General features: G+C 39.7%; 2 protein-coding genes across 12 annotated transcripts in view; both read left to right on the top strand.

The window, feature by feature from the left end:
- Nucleotides 1-14,374, top strand: part of TANC2 (tetratricopeptide repeat, ankyrin repeat and coiled-coil containing 2) — a 558,975-nt gene that overhangs the window by 427,845 nt on the left and 116,756 nt on the right. The window lies entirely within an intron of this gene.
- Nucleotides 12,245-12,766, top strand: LOC122753436 (protein phosphatase 1 regulatory subunit 14B-like). Its single transcript, XM_044000830.1, has one exon. The coding sequence runs from the start codon at nucleotides 12,245-12,247 to the stop codon at nucleotides 12,764-12,766; it is 522 nt and encodes a 173-aa protein (XP_043856765.1).

Genomic DNA, 14,374 nt, shown 5'->3' on the forward strand with positions numbered 1-14,374 from the left:
AAATGAGAGTGATGCAAGAAAGTCATGAGAAAAAAGTCAATAGCTTGAAAAGTCAAATGGAAAAGGAGATTAAAAAAAGCTGTCTGAAGAAAATAATTGCCTAAGAATTAGGATTGCACAAATGGAAGCTAGTGACTTTATGAGAAATCAAGACACAGTAAAGCAAATCCAATTGAATGGAAAAATAGAGGGCAATGTGAAATATCTCCTTGGAAAAACAGCTGACCTGGAAAAGTCTGTGTTACTGGAATGAGAGTAGAGTGCAGTCCTACACAAACCATGCCCCTGAAAACCAACAGCAGGCATTGAACTGGAAGCCATGGCTTCTAGAGCTCTCAGGTCACAGACAGTAAGGGGATCAGACAACTGATCAAAAGGAGATTACAGGCACTGAACTAGGTGCCACTTTTATTCCCCCAACACCTAGTTCAGTGCCTTTGTTGGCAGTGGGCCCAGGACTCTGTTGCATCAATCATATGTGATTAAAGATTGCCATCACAGGATGAGAAGAAGCACTAGAGCACACAGGGAGCCTGATTACAATTCCAGGGTGGAAAAGAGTACTCGTGGTCACTCGCAGACAATAGCACAGGCCAGGAGAGCAATGACCACACCTCTTCTTAGATCATACCATCTTGGAAAACTGAAAACTTAAAGACACACCCCCTCCCCCTCCAGAAGTAGCTCTTAAAACAGCAACACAAAAATCCTGATGCTTGGACAGCGCCCCCTACACCTTGGGAGCAGAGCCCAACCATAACATAAAGGTAAAAGGCAAGAAACAGGGTGGAAAATGAGCAAACAACAACAACAAAAAAAGGATCTGACCATAGAAAGTTACTATGGTGATAGGAAAGGTCAAAACACAAACTCAGAAGACAATAAAGTCAAAATAGCTACATGCAAAGCCTCAGAGAAAAATGTGAATTGGTCTCAGGCACAAAAAAAAAGGTTTTAAAATTCAAATAAGAGGCATAGAGGAAAAATCGGGAAATGTGAGTGTTACAAGAGAATCATGAAAAAAAGAGTTCTAAAAGGTGCCCCCAAAATGCTGAAGAGAATAACACCTTACAAGAAGCAGAATGGGTTAAATGGTAAAAGAAGCACAGAAATACACTGAAGCATTCTTTAAGAAGCAGAATTGACTACATGGAAAAAGAGGTACAAAAATTCACTGAAGAAAATAACTCCTTAAAAAGCAGAATTGGTCAAATAGAAAAAGACGTACAAAAACTCACTGAAAAAAGTAATTCCTTAAAAATTAGAATTGGGCAAATAAACTCTAATGACCTCATGAGACAAGAAGAAAGAATAAAAACAAAATCAAAAGAATGAAAAAATAGAAGAAAATGTGAAATTTCATTGGAAAAACAACTGACCTGGAAAATAAATTGAGGATAGACAATTTAAGAATTATTGGACTACCTGAAGACCATAATAATAATTTTTTTTAAAAGAGCCAAGACATCTTCTTTCAAGAAATTATCAAGGAAAACTTCCCTGATATCCTAGAACCACAGGATAAAGTAGAAGTTGAAAAATCCACTGATCACTTCCTGAAAGAGTTACCAAAATTAAAACTCCCAGTAATATTATAGCCAAATTCCAGAGCTCCCAGGTCAATGAGAAAATACTACAAGCAACCAGAAAGAAACATTTAAAATATCATGGAGCCACAGGGAGGATAACACAGGATTTGGCAGCTTCTATGTTAAAGGATCAGAGGATTTAGAATATGATATACCAAAGATCAAAGGAGCCAGTCTTACAGTCAAGGATTCAACAACTGGAGAACAATTTGGAACTATGCCCAAAAATATGCTGTAAAACTGTGCATGCCCTTTGACCCAGCAATACACTACTACTTTTGTCTCCCCCAGAGAGAGGAAGGGAGGAAGGGAGGGAGGGAGAGAGAGAGAGCGAGAGAGAGAAGAGGATCTATATGTACAAAAATATTTATAGGACCTCTTTTTGTGGTGGCAAAGAATTGGAAATTGAAGAGATGCCCACATGACAGCCCTTTAAATACTCGAAGCTACCTATCATGTCCCTCTGAGTCTTTTCTTCAAACAAGACATCGACATTACTTTCAACCATTCTTATATTCTATCAACTGATTGCCCTTCAGCATCCTGGTTCTATTCCTCTGGACATTTTCCAGCTCAGCAGTGTACTTCTAAACTATGGCACTCAGAACTAGATAAAATATTCCATATGTGGCCTGGAAGCTCTGTCTCCTTTATTTTATTATTATTTTTTTGGTTTGGTTTTTGGTTTGGGGTTTGGTTTTTTGTTTGTTTTTGCAGGGCAATGAGGATTAAGTGACTTGCCCAGGGTCACACAGCTAGTAAGTGTCAAGTGTCTTAGGTCAGATTTGAACTCAGGTCCTCCTGAATCCATGGCTGGTGCTTTATCCACTGTGCCACCTAGCTGCCCCTCTGCCTCCTTTATTGTAGGGAAATATTGCATTTCAGTTTTTGGATACCACATCACATTGTTGATGCACATTGACTTTGCAGTTCACTAAAATTCCCAGATCTTCTTCAGACAAGCTAATATCTAACCATACTACCTATTTTGTACTTAGGAAGCAGAGTTTTTGAGCCTAAGAGCAAAGCTTTACTATAATCTGTGTTAAATTTTGCCTTAGATTCATCCCATTGGGTCTATCCTGTCAAGATCTCTTTAGATGTTGATGCAGTTCTCCACTGTTATTGGTTATTCCTGTGAATTTTGCATCACCTGAATATTTTATAAGATTACTACCCTATACTTTTATGCCAAGCACAGATCCTTGTGACACTCCACTGAATGCCTTTTTCCAAGTTGTCATAAAACTGTGTCTATGCATTCAACCAGTTCCAAAGCCATCTAGTTATGCTATAATCTACAATGTATTTTCTTTCCTTTCCACAAAAATTGTACAAGAGACTTTATAAAATATTCTGTTACAATCTAGGTAAACTCTATAGCATTTTGCTGATCCTACAGTTTAGTAACCCTGTCAAAAAAAGGAAATAAGATAGTTATGACTTGTTTTTCTTGCTAAAGCCAGGCTTTACTTTTCATGATCACGTCTTCATTTTATAGAAATCCTTTAATGATATCCTAAATAATATGTTCTAGAACTTTGCCAGCAATTAAAATCAAGTTTATTTGCCTATAGTTTGCAGACTCTAGTCTGTTCCCTTTTTTGAAAATCAGGATATGTATCTTTCTCCAGTCTTGTGGCACCTCTTCACAACCTTTCACAGACTGCTGACAATAGCTTAGCAGTCACATCCATCATATCACATCTTTCAGAGTGCAGGGATGTAGTTCATTTGGGCCGAATGGCTTGAATTCATCATGGTAAGCTAGATTCTCTTTTCTCTCTTACTTTATTTAATCTCTTTTATCTATTTTGTTCTGTCTTTTACAATTCCAAAGGTCATTCTTAGCAGAAAAAGATAGAAGTAAAATAGTATTGAGTAGTTCTTTCTTTTATGTTGTTAGTTATCATCATTCCACCACTCTAAGTAGCAGTCTTATACTTCTGTTTGTACAACAGATATCATTTTTCAGTCATGTCAGACTCTTCGTGACCCCATTTGAGGTTTTCTTGGCAAAGATACTGGAGTGGTTTGCCTTTTCCTTCTCAAGCTTACTTTATGGATGAGGAAACTGAGGCTAACAGGCTTAAGTGACTTGCCCAGGGTCACAGAGCTAGTAAATGTCTGAGGCCCAATTTGAAATCAGGAACATGGGACCTCCTGACTTTAGCTCTCAGCACTCTATCCACTGTACCACCTACCTGCCCCACAACAAATATACCTGTTATATATATAGCATAAAACCATATTGCAGTTCCAAAATCATTTAAGACTCCCCGCCTCCCCCTGCAAATACCTAAGCTTTCAGAAAGCTCTTCACTTCAATAGTGCATTCCAAACTCTTTGCAGATTCCATCTACTTGGCACATAGAGGCTCCACTTGTTCATATTAGTACTTATTGCTGGAATTTGCTGATTAATGGGAGATAGCATTGTGAACTTCCTTCCAAATTCTTCTTTGCTTTAGAAGTTTCCCATCAAATGTACTGGATGAGAACACTATTTAGGTAATTTGATACATGAGAGAATGATTCTTTATACAATTAGCATTATAAAATAGTATATTTTAATTCAAAGTTCTAGACAAAGAAAATAATCTTCCTTCAAAAATTAATATAGTATCATCTTAATTACTGTTCACAAGAGAATTATATTGTCTTGTAATAGAATTCAAAATGCATTAACAAACAGCAAAACCATACTTGCAAAGAGAATTTCTGTATATTTCTGCTACTCTAACTTGCCAAGCCTTCATAATTTATGATTTTATCCAAAATAGTTAGCATTATTATAGAAACAGAATCAGATTATTTTCCTGGCATGCTTTTTAAAAAAGTGTCACACGTTGCCCTTTCATTTAAACAGCCATACAAATTGCAGTTTTATATCTTTACTTGTGATAGAGGTAACATATTTTTTTAAATTTTTAAATAATAAAGTGATTGAAAGTCTTTTTTATTATAGGAGGTTGGGCTTATCTTCTAAGTTAAGCATTTACAAAGTATTGCTTGAAACAATGGACTTTGTTAGTCAAATGTAAGCTGTGACTTAGAATGAGCTTTGAATCAAATCCTAGCCTCCCAGTTTTTGGAATATAGTAAGGAGCTGGCCCTGAATGATGTATATTCTCTAGAACCCTATTATATACTAGGTGCATGATAACTAACTATTCAACACCATGTAGTACTTCTACCTGTAAGGGCAAAACATGGGTACATTTCTGGAGTTAATTTATTATCTTCTTAAGTTAAAGCAAATCTACCAACAAACATTTATTAAAACACCAGGCCCTGTAGAGGAGATATAATAGAAATAAAAGTCTTTGCTTGCAAGAAGTCTGCTCAGCACAAAGCAGGAAGAAATGAAACAAAATAGTAACAAGTAGTTTGGAAATTGGTTTAGTAGGTATTAGTGAAAACATAGTTTGGGAGAATGAATATTGCACTTCATATTTCTCTCTGATGATGGTTACTAGTACTCAAAACATTAGAACAGTGACTTCTCCAAAACAAAAGGCGGTGGGCTGAGGGGTTTAGACATTATTAGGACTCTTCTACAGAAAAGCATTAATAGTACTTAAGTCCTAAAATTTGACTTCTAAAGGTTCATTCTTTATCATAAATTCCCAAGCCAGCTGTGTTTCTGACAGCTATTCTAGTGAATTAGATACAATAATGAGGAGTGCATCACATTCATATCAGTGGGATACTTCAGTATCCCATTTCAGGAAGATGGTAGCTTGAAGGTTGTTACTTGAATGAATGTACTGATGATAGACTTGTACTGATAAAATGATAATGGGAGGCTAAAGACTGAGGGCTAAGTCTAAGTACTGATAAAAATGGTAATGGGAGGTTCTATAGTGAATAGAGCACTGGGCCTGGAGTCAGAAGAAGGACCTGATTGAAACACAGCTGGCTTGGGAATTTATGATAAAGAATGAACCTTTAGAAGTCAAATTTTAGGACTTAAGTACTATTAATGCTTTTCTGTAGAAGAGTCCTAATAATGTCTAAACCCCTCAGCCCACCGCCTTTTGTTTTGGAGAAGTCACAAAGAATCAGACAGTACTGAAATAACTCAAAAACAACAAAATGTAGCAATAGCTGGTCACTCTTATCTCACCACAATGTCCTCTTCCATCACGTTGTCCATTGACAATGATTTATTCAGGGGCAGCTAGATGCAGTGGATAGAGCACCAGCCCTGGAGTCAGGAGTACCTGAGTTCAAATCCAGCCTCAGACACTTAACACTTACTAGCTGTGTGACCCTGGGCAAGTCACTTAACCCCAACTGCCTCACTTAAAAAAAAAAAAAACCACTCTAAGACAATGATTCATTCAAAGCAGTGTTAGTGCTAGAGGGTTTTCAATTTGAACTTGAAATACTTATTTGGGGTCCATATTTTTTTCCCTTAATGTAAATATCCTTATGCTGTAATATAGAAGGCAGATATCCACTGTGCAATATGCCACTCTGTCTGACCAAATCTCCTACCCTACCTCTAGATACCTAGATACAACGGTGCATCTCAGTAGATATTACAGATAAAGTGGGAACCTTTAGCAAAAGGTAGAGAATAGGAAAGCTGTCAAAGGAGAAGAAAAGGCAATTGGTATATATGGTTAGTCTTATGGAGTCTGTGGAAGGTAACCTACAAGAATAGCACACTGTCCCTAAGTTCTTGTGTTAGAGTGCTTAACCATTTGTTAAATGAGTAATAATGAAGCTTTCTTGTCCCTACTTAAACTCTAGTCAAACCATAAAGCTTTGAGGAGCTACATTATGAATGAAGCCATTAATTCTCACCATAGTTCAGTTCCATTGAGGATGTTACTTCTTGTTGTGTACAGATAAAATTTTTAATTAACTGCTTTAGTATATTTCAGTTTGTGGGTATTGTGGGGAGGATACTGCTTAAGGGGCATTGGCAGGCCCTAGCATATGTCAGCATAGCCAGGAATAGACTGTGAATTTAAATTTTATATGACAAAATTGCCCCACAAAAACAAAACAAAACAAATAAATTTTATATGACAAAACCAATACTTTCATTTTTGGAGACCTTTACTTGTCCTAATTGATAGATCTCATTGTAGAGATGAAAGTATGCCATGGAGTTCAGTCATAGAACTCTCAAGAGTGTTTATTCATCTTGGACACTTGGCTGATTCTCAGATGTCTAAGGTGGTCTTATACTTGTCACCTATGACCTTCCCACCACTGCCAAAGACTTTAAGGTCACATAGACCTAGGTCTGGTCCTGGGAGCATGACCCTCTGTCCCCATGTGGGTGTTCTCCCCACCCCGGGGGGGAAAAATATGTTTTAGTTTCTCACTTTAATTTAACAGAACTTAGGTATGGTTTATGTCTGGGTTTCCCCAAAAGTGAGTACCAGTGTCTTCACCATCTGCATAGGCACTCAAAGCACAATATGGTGATTCAGTATGGAATAGCCTTGATTTCATATACTACAGAAAATGGATGACACAAAAGACTCCCAGGAGCCTGCGAACAATTTTTTTGTTGTTCAGTCATTTCAGTCATGTCCAACGCTTCCTGACCCCATTTGGAGTTTCTGGGCAGAGATACTGGAGTGGGCTGCCATTTCCATCTCCATTTCATTTCACAGATGAGGAGAAGGCAAAAAGGGTTAAGTGACCTGCCCAGGTTCACACAACTATTAAGTGTCTGAGTCCAGGCCCAACACTTTATCCACTGATCCACCTGCCTGCTCCGTTATGAACAATACAGGAACATAAAGCACTCGTGCAGTCCATGAGACTTTTTATATTCCCCCCAGAAGGTAAAGATACTTTGAAGGACTGCCGAACAAATACTCCCAGTTCACCCTCCGAGCAGCTCACAGCAGTATTGGGACTGGCAACGTCCAAACTCCATAACTCGCCATGACATGCTTTTAGTTCTTTGGCTGCAAGGTGGTCCTCTGCTGAAAACCTTCATCTCTTGAGAAACAGCTATTGATGAATCTTCTTCCCCAAATTCAAAAACATACAATATTTTGGTAACTTTTAACTTTTATGAAAAAACCATGAAGAAACTCTAATCTCTGACTTGTTCTCAAAAAAGAAATCAAAAAGTCCAAAAAAGGCATCCAAGAACTCTTCTCTCAAGCTTTCCTGGACAAAAACAAACAATATATTAGCTATGTACTCCCACTGAAAGTTACCCTTTTCTGCTTGTAGTAAGAGGAGGGAGAAGAGAGCTTCACATAGTGGGAAGAATGCTGAATTTACAGTCAAGGAATCTGGCCTCAGATCATGATTCTGCCACTTATCTGTGTGACCTTGAGCAAGTCTCAAGCTCTCTAAGCCTCAATTTCTTTATCTGTAAACTAAAGGAGTTTGACTAGCCCCAACCTGCCTCCCTGACCACTACCACCTTGCTGCATTCTATTCTATAACTCAAAGGGAGAGAAAGCACAGGAAAGAAAGAAGAAGAAAGGGGAAAGGTGAGGGAAGAGTAAGACATTTTACAGCTCGCTTTTATTGACCACTGAGGTGGTAAGATAGGAGACAACAGAAACAAGATTCAAATCCATGACACATAATTCCACATCCAGAGTTCTTTCCACTGAACAACCATCTCTCCTGGTTTTCTTAAAGAACAACATTATCTGATACACTGCATCTCTTGATCTATAAACTAAAATACTAGCAAATTCACAACATATCTCCCAACAAAACTAGTACTTGAAAATAGGATACTGAGAAGAGTGATTCCAAGTGTCAGATAACTTCCTGAAAAAGCCCTTGTGCCTTTGAAAAAGAGAGGTGTTCATTAAACTATATAATCCTCTAACAGGCTACTTATTGCCCCTTTGGATTAAGTAGCAAAATACTTAAAAACAGACTCCAGAGTCACATGAAAGAATCCTATCATGACATCCACTTTCTCCAGGTAATAAATAATGAAAAGTCATGTTTTGAGTTCAGAAGAGTAATTAACAAACAAACCTTTTGATAGTGTGATCCAAATTAAAGATGAAAATAAATAGCTTTAATAGTATCTTTTTATTATTATTTTCTCATTTTTTAGTCAAATGTGATTTGATATGTTAAGGTAACCACAATATTTACCTAGGAATGACATGAGAACCACTTTGAAAAGCACTTGTTAAAGTGACTTAATTTCACAAGATTAAAAGAAAAAACATTAAGGCATTTAACTGTCTGAAAGAATTTCCTAGAACACTGGCAAAAGTAAACACAAAAACACATACCCACAGAATCTGACATATGGGACCCGAGTCTCAAGACAGATCAATTAAAGATTTAATGAGTAGTCATTAATGGTTTGTTGTCAGCCTAGAAGATCTCCATTGGTTGTCTGGGAATATGTGCTTGGCTTTATGCTTTTTTTTTTAATTGTTTTTTGTTTTGTTTTTTAGTGAGGCAATTGGGGTTAAGTGACTTGCCCAGGGTCACACAGCTAGTGAGTGTTAAGTGTCTGAGGCCAGATTTGAACTCAGGTACTCCTGACTCCAGGGTCGGCGCTCTATCCACTGCGTCATCTAGCTGCCCCAGCTTTGTGCTTTTTAATATTCCTCAGCTCAGATCTTTTCATCACTAATGCCTGAAAGTGCTCTCTTTCCTTGAATTCCCATTTTTTCCCCTTAGAGATTATAATCAGTTTTTCTGAGTAGGTGATTCTTGGTTGTAATCCCAATTCTTTTGCCCTCCAGAATATCATATTCCAAATCCTTCAATCCTTTAAGGTAAAAGCTGCTAGATCTTATGTTATCCCGACTGTAGCTCCACCATACTTGAATTTTTTCTTTCTGTCTGCTTGCAGTATTTTCTCCTTGACCTGGGAGTTCTGGGATTTGGCTATAATATTCCTGGAGGTTTTCATTTTGGGATCTCTTTCAGGAGGTGATTGGTAGATTCTTTCAATTTCTATTTTACCTTCTGCTTCCAGAATACCAGGGCAATTTTCCCTGACAATCTCTTAGAAGATGATGTCTAAGCTCTTTTTTTGATCATAGCTTTCAGGTAGTCCAATAATTTTCAAATTATCTCACCTGGATCTATTTTCAGGTCAGCTGTTTTTCCAAGGAGATATTTCAAATTGCCCTCTGTTTTTTCATTCTTTTGGTTTTGCTTTAATGTGTCTTGATTTCTCATAAAGTCATTAGTTTCCATTTGCTCAATCCTAATTCTTAAGCAATTATTTTCTTCAGAGAGCTTTTGTATCTCCTTTTTCATTTGACTTTTCAAGATATTGACTTTTTTCATGACTCTCCTGCATCACTCTCATTTCTCTTTCCATTTTTTCCTCTACCTCTCTTTCCTTATCTTCAAAGTCTTTTTGAGCACTTCCATGGCCCTCATGAGACCAATTCATATTTTTCTTGGAAGCTTTGGATGTAGGAGCTTTGATTTTGTTATCTTCTTCTGAGGGTGTATTTTGATCTTCCTTGTCACTAAAGAAACTTTCTAGTGCCCACATTTTTTTTCTGTCTGCTCATTTTACCAGCCTATTTCTTGACTTTTAACTCCTTGTTAAAGTGAAGCACTGCTTCCAGGGCACACTGTTCCAAGCTTCAGGGGGTCCCAGGTGGTATGATTTAAGAAGAGGCACTTTCTACACTCCCCTGGCCTGTGCTCTGGTCTGTAAGTAACCACAGGCCTGCTTGCTCTTTTACCCAGGAACAGAATTCTGTTTCACTGGGTTGATAGCTCTGGCTAGCCTGTGCCCCTTCCCTACCTGGGCCTGCCACTCAAGATTGCTTCCTGGTTATGAGCATGGCAACACAACAGAGTTCCGCCTCAGCACCAGCAGAGACCCCTGTAGTCTTCCCCTGGCCAACCACTCAACCCCCTCATTAGTCTGTGAGTTGAGTTCCAGAAGTAGCTGCTTCCTCAACTGATTATTCTAAGGCTCCAGAGGCCTGATTCTCTGGGGCTAGGTCTGGGGCTGGGGCTGGGGCTGTGTGGTGCACTCCACTTTCACCCTGGTACAACAGACCTTTCCTGCCGACCTTCTAAGCCATCTGTGGCTGGAAAATTATTTCACCCCGTCCTTTTGTGAGTTCTGTTGCTCCAGGAATTATCTTATGGCATTATTTGAAGGAATTTGGAGGGATTTAGGGGAGAGCTCTAAGGAGTCACTGCCTGTTCTCCGCCATCTTGGCTCTGCCCAAGAAGTACGCTATTTAATATTCTTACCAATAATTTGGAGAAAAGGCACAAATAGGATTCTTACCAAATATATAGATGTCAGTGTTGTCAGTGATAGTTAACACACTGGATGAAAACCAAGATTCAAAAAAGACTTTGATGATTGGGATGAATTTAGGATGAAATGCAATAGGAATTAAAGTAGGGTCTTTCATTTGAGTCCAAAAAATCTAGTTCACAAGTACAAGATGGAGAACACATGGTTAGACAATAATCTTTCTGAAAAAGATAAGGAGTTTTAGTGTATTGGAGACTCAATGAGTCAACAGGATGATGTGACAGCCAAAAAATATGATGTAGTCTTAAAACTGCATTTAAACAAGAATACCTTCCAGGAATAATAGGGATGTGAAAGATCTGTGGCCCTTTGCCTTGGTCAGAGCACATCTGGAGTATTTTGCTCAATTCCTACCCTGAATCACTCAATAACATGGAAGGTAGGCAGCTAGGTGACATAATAGATAGAGTCCTAGGTCTGGAGTCAGGAATACCTGAGTTCAAATCATGCCCTTCTAATGAATTGAAATACAGGAACAGCAACATAGAATAACTTTTCAGGTTGATCAGAGAGAGCATGTTGTTGTTGAATTGTTTCAGTTGTGTCCGACTCTTTGTAACCCCTTTTGGGGTTTTCTTGGCAAAGATACTGAAGTGATTTGCCATTTACTTTTCTAGCTTATTTTACCAATGAGGAACTGAGGTAAACAGGATTAAGTGACTTGCCCAGAGACACACAACTAATATGTGTCTGAGGCCAGATTTGAACTCTTGAAGATGAGTCTTCCTGACTCCAGGCCTGGCATTCTATCCACTGCACCATCTACCTGCCAAGAGAGTACATAGGAAGTGTTTTTGCTAGAGGGGGCTACAGAATGTATGAAAGAGGTAGAGAAATAACCTACGAAAAGAACAAAAGCAGAAGTCCATTATGACTGATAGTGAGGACACACTAAATGACTTTAGAGAGGAGTGTGACATAGGTCATAGAAGCTTATTTTGGCAACAATATATTGGATAGGAAAGAAGTGGAAGGAGGAGGCTGCTACCAACAAGGTAGACTAAAGCCCAGCTTTGGTATTTAGCAGTGGACATACAGAGAGTGGAAATATGCTGGCAATTTGCATTTTAATTAGCTCCACAATTTGTGGAAGAAACAGCAAGAACTGGCAACAGACAGCAGAGAGATGGGAGGGTGAAAAGGGAGCCCACAATGTGGCATCAAGATTTCTCAGTTGGTGAAAATGATATCACTAATACTGATTTAAAAACGAATGAGAGGGAACAAAAGTTGGCAGCGGGGTGGACCAGGCCGGGGTAGGGTGCGGTGGAACTCCGCTGGGGGACAGAGGCCCCCGCGCTGTTGGGAGGTCGGTCTGTCCCGACGTCCGGCAGCAGGCGCCCCTCACGTGCACGTAGCCCAGCGTCCTCGGCCTCGGCCGGCCGCTGATGGCGGACAGCGGCCTGGTGGGTGGTGTGGCGGTGGCCGCCCCAGGGGCGGAGGGCGGCCCCAGCCCCCGCGTCTACTTCAAGAGCCCTGCCAGGGTGGAGGACGAGGGTCAGGTGCGCCGCCAGGGCAAGGTCACAGTCAAGTACGACCGCAAGGAGCTGCGGAAGCGACTCAACCTGGAGGAGTGGATCCTGGAGCAGCTCACCAGCCTGTACGACTACCAGGAAGAAGAAATTCCTGAGCTGGAGATTGATGTGGATGAGCTCTTGGACATGGAGAGCGACAGCACCCGGGCTGCCCGAATCAAGGAGCTGTTGGCTGACTGTTACAAACCCACTGAGACCTTCATCTCTGACCTGCTAGACAAGATCCGAGGGATGCAGAAACTGAGCACACCTCAGAAGAAGCAGGACCCCACCCCCACCTTAACCCCCTCGACTGGGGGAAGATGCGGGCTGGCCACCAGGACAATCGCCACCCACCCTACTCCCCCCAGACCTTGTAGAAACAGCAATACTTGAGGGGGGGTGCCCTGCTGCCTGGGCCTGGTTCCCCTCCCTGCTCCCCCTTGAGTTTCCGTTTGGGGGTAGGGGGGGTTATTATTAAGTTAAGGGACTTTTTGTGTTTTTATATCAACGGCCCCACGAACCCTAGAATAAAGCCAGGACTTGCTTTTTGTGCAAAAACAAACGAAAAATAGCAAAAAAACAACAAAAGGAACGAGAAGGACTTAAGCACATTTGGTGGGGGGTGGGAACAAAGACCCATCCTCACCATCTAACATTTGAATTATCTGAAATACCCTCATGTCAATAACTGGAAACCATCACTAGAAAGGAGAATGCCTGGGCTCTAAAAGGTAGATTTATGAGATAGCTGTTTGATTATAGTTGATAGGACATGAATAAAGAGCTCTGTACCCTCAAAGGAAAAAAAAGACTCAAAATACATTCTGCTTTCAAATTACACATTTCATTCAACATTTGCAGAGTGGTAAGGATATAGAACTATGCAAAGGTGTCCTAGTATCATAGGTTTAGAGCTGACAGGGATCCTAGAGGTGTTCTAGTACATTCCCTTCATTTAAATAGTTCAGAAAACTGAGTCTCAAAGAGATTGTTACTTTTCAAAGGTTTCACTGGTAGAAAGTGACAAATTTAGGATCGGAATCTAGGTCTTCTAATGCTTTTTCCACTGTACTCTACTTCATCAGCCTCATTGGCTATTACAGGTGTGACGCCTGAGCAATTAACCAGGACATTTTGGATCAAAAAGTAGACATCCTATTCTTAACAAAAGCCCAGTGGATTATTTCATCTCTGTGGGTTGTAGAGACTTTATGAAATAGGCCCCGATTTGGAGATGTCCCCAACCTTCAGATTTCTTTCCAAACATGTAGACGCTGTGTTACTTAACAATAACTGAGTCATATAACACCAGGGAAAGTGAGAACAAGAAAGGTTTCTGTGAGAGAACTATAATCAGGACAGTAGAACTTAGGTTATTTCTTGATGTTTCATATCCAGTGTTCTTTCTACTATATCACATTGTTAACTATATGCAAATATACTAAAGATAAAAATTGCAGTCCAAACCTTTTTTTGTATTGTTCTCAAAAGTTTGGTAAGTCACCGTGGGAGTACTTTAGAATCCATTCTGGAACCATCCTGGTGTAGATGATGGAGACCTGACTTTGGAGTCAGTACATCTTGGGGTTCAAGTTCAACATGCTTCCTGTGTGACCCTGGACAAATCATTTAACCTCTCAACGCCCCCAAGGAACTTGTGAGATTCCTTGGTTACAGAGCACTTGCAGTTCTGCATGGATAGATGAAATTTCCTGACCAAGAGTTTCTTATGTCATTGAAACAAATGGTCCATTCCACTTCTACCCACTCCCATGCCACACCTAAATGAATGAATCAATAAAAGGTTCCATTAGACATTAGTGTAAAATTAAAATAAAATACAGTTGTTTGTATGTTTGTAGCTCTAATAAGGGAGAAGTGCCAGATGAGTTACTAGCTGCTTCTTTATTGTGGATTATCAGGTCTAGTTGTGAATATAGGTCTCTTCTTCCAAGAGCCATTTTCTTTTGTGTGTGTGTGGGGGGGCAATGGGGGTTAAGT

The sequence above is a fragment of the Dromiciops gliroides genome, chromosome 4 (genome assembly GCF_019393635.1).
Source record: "Dromiciops gliroides isolate mDroGli1 chromosome 4, mDroGli1.pri, whole genome shotgun sequence".
NCBI classification, from domain to species: domain Eukaryota; kingdom Metazoa; phylum Chordata; class Mammalia; order Microbiotheria; family Microbiotheriidae; genus Dromiciops; species Dromiciops gliroides.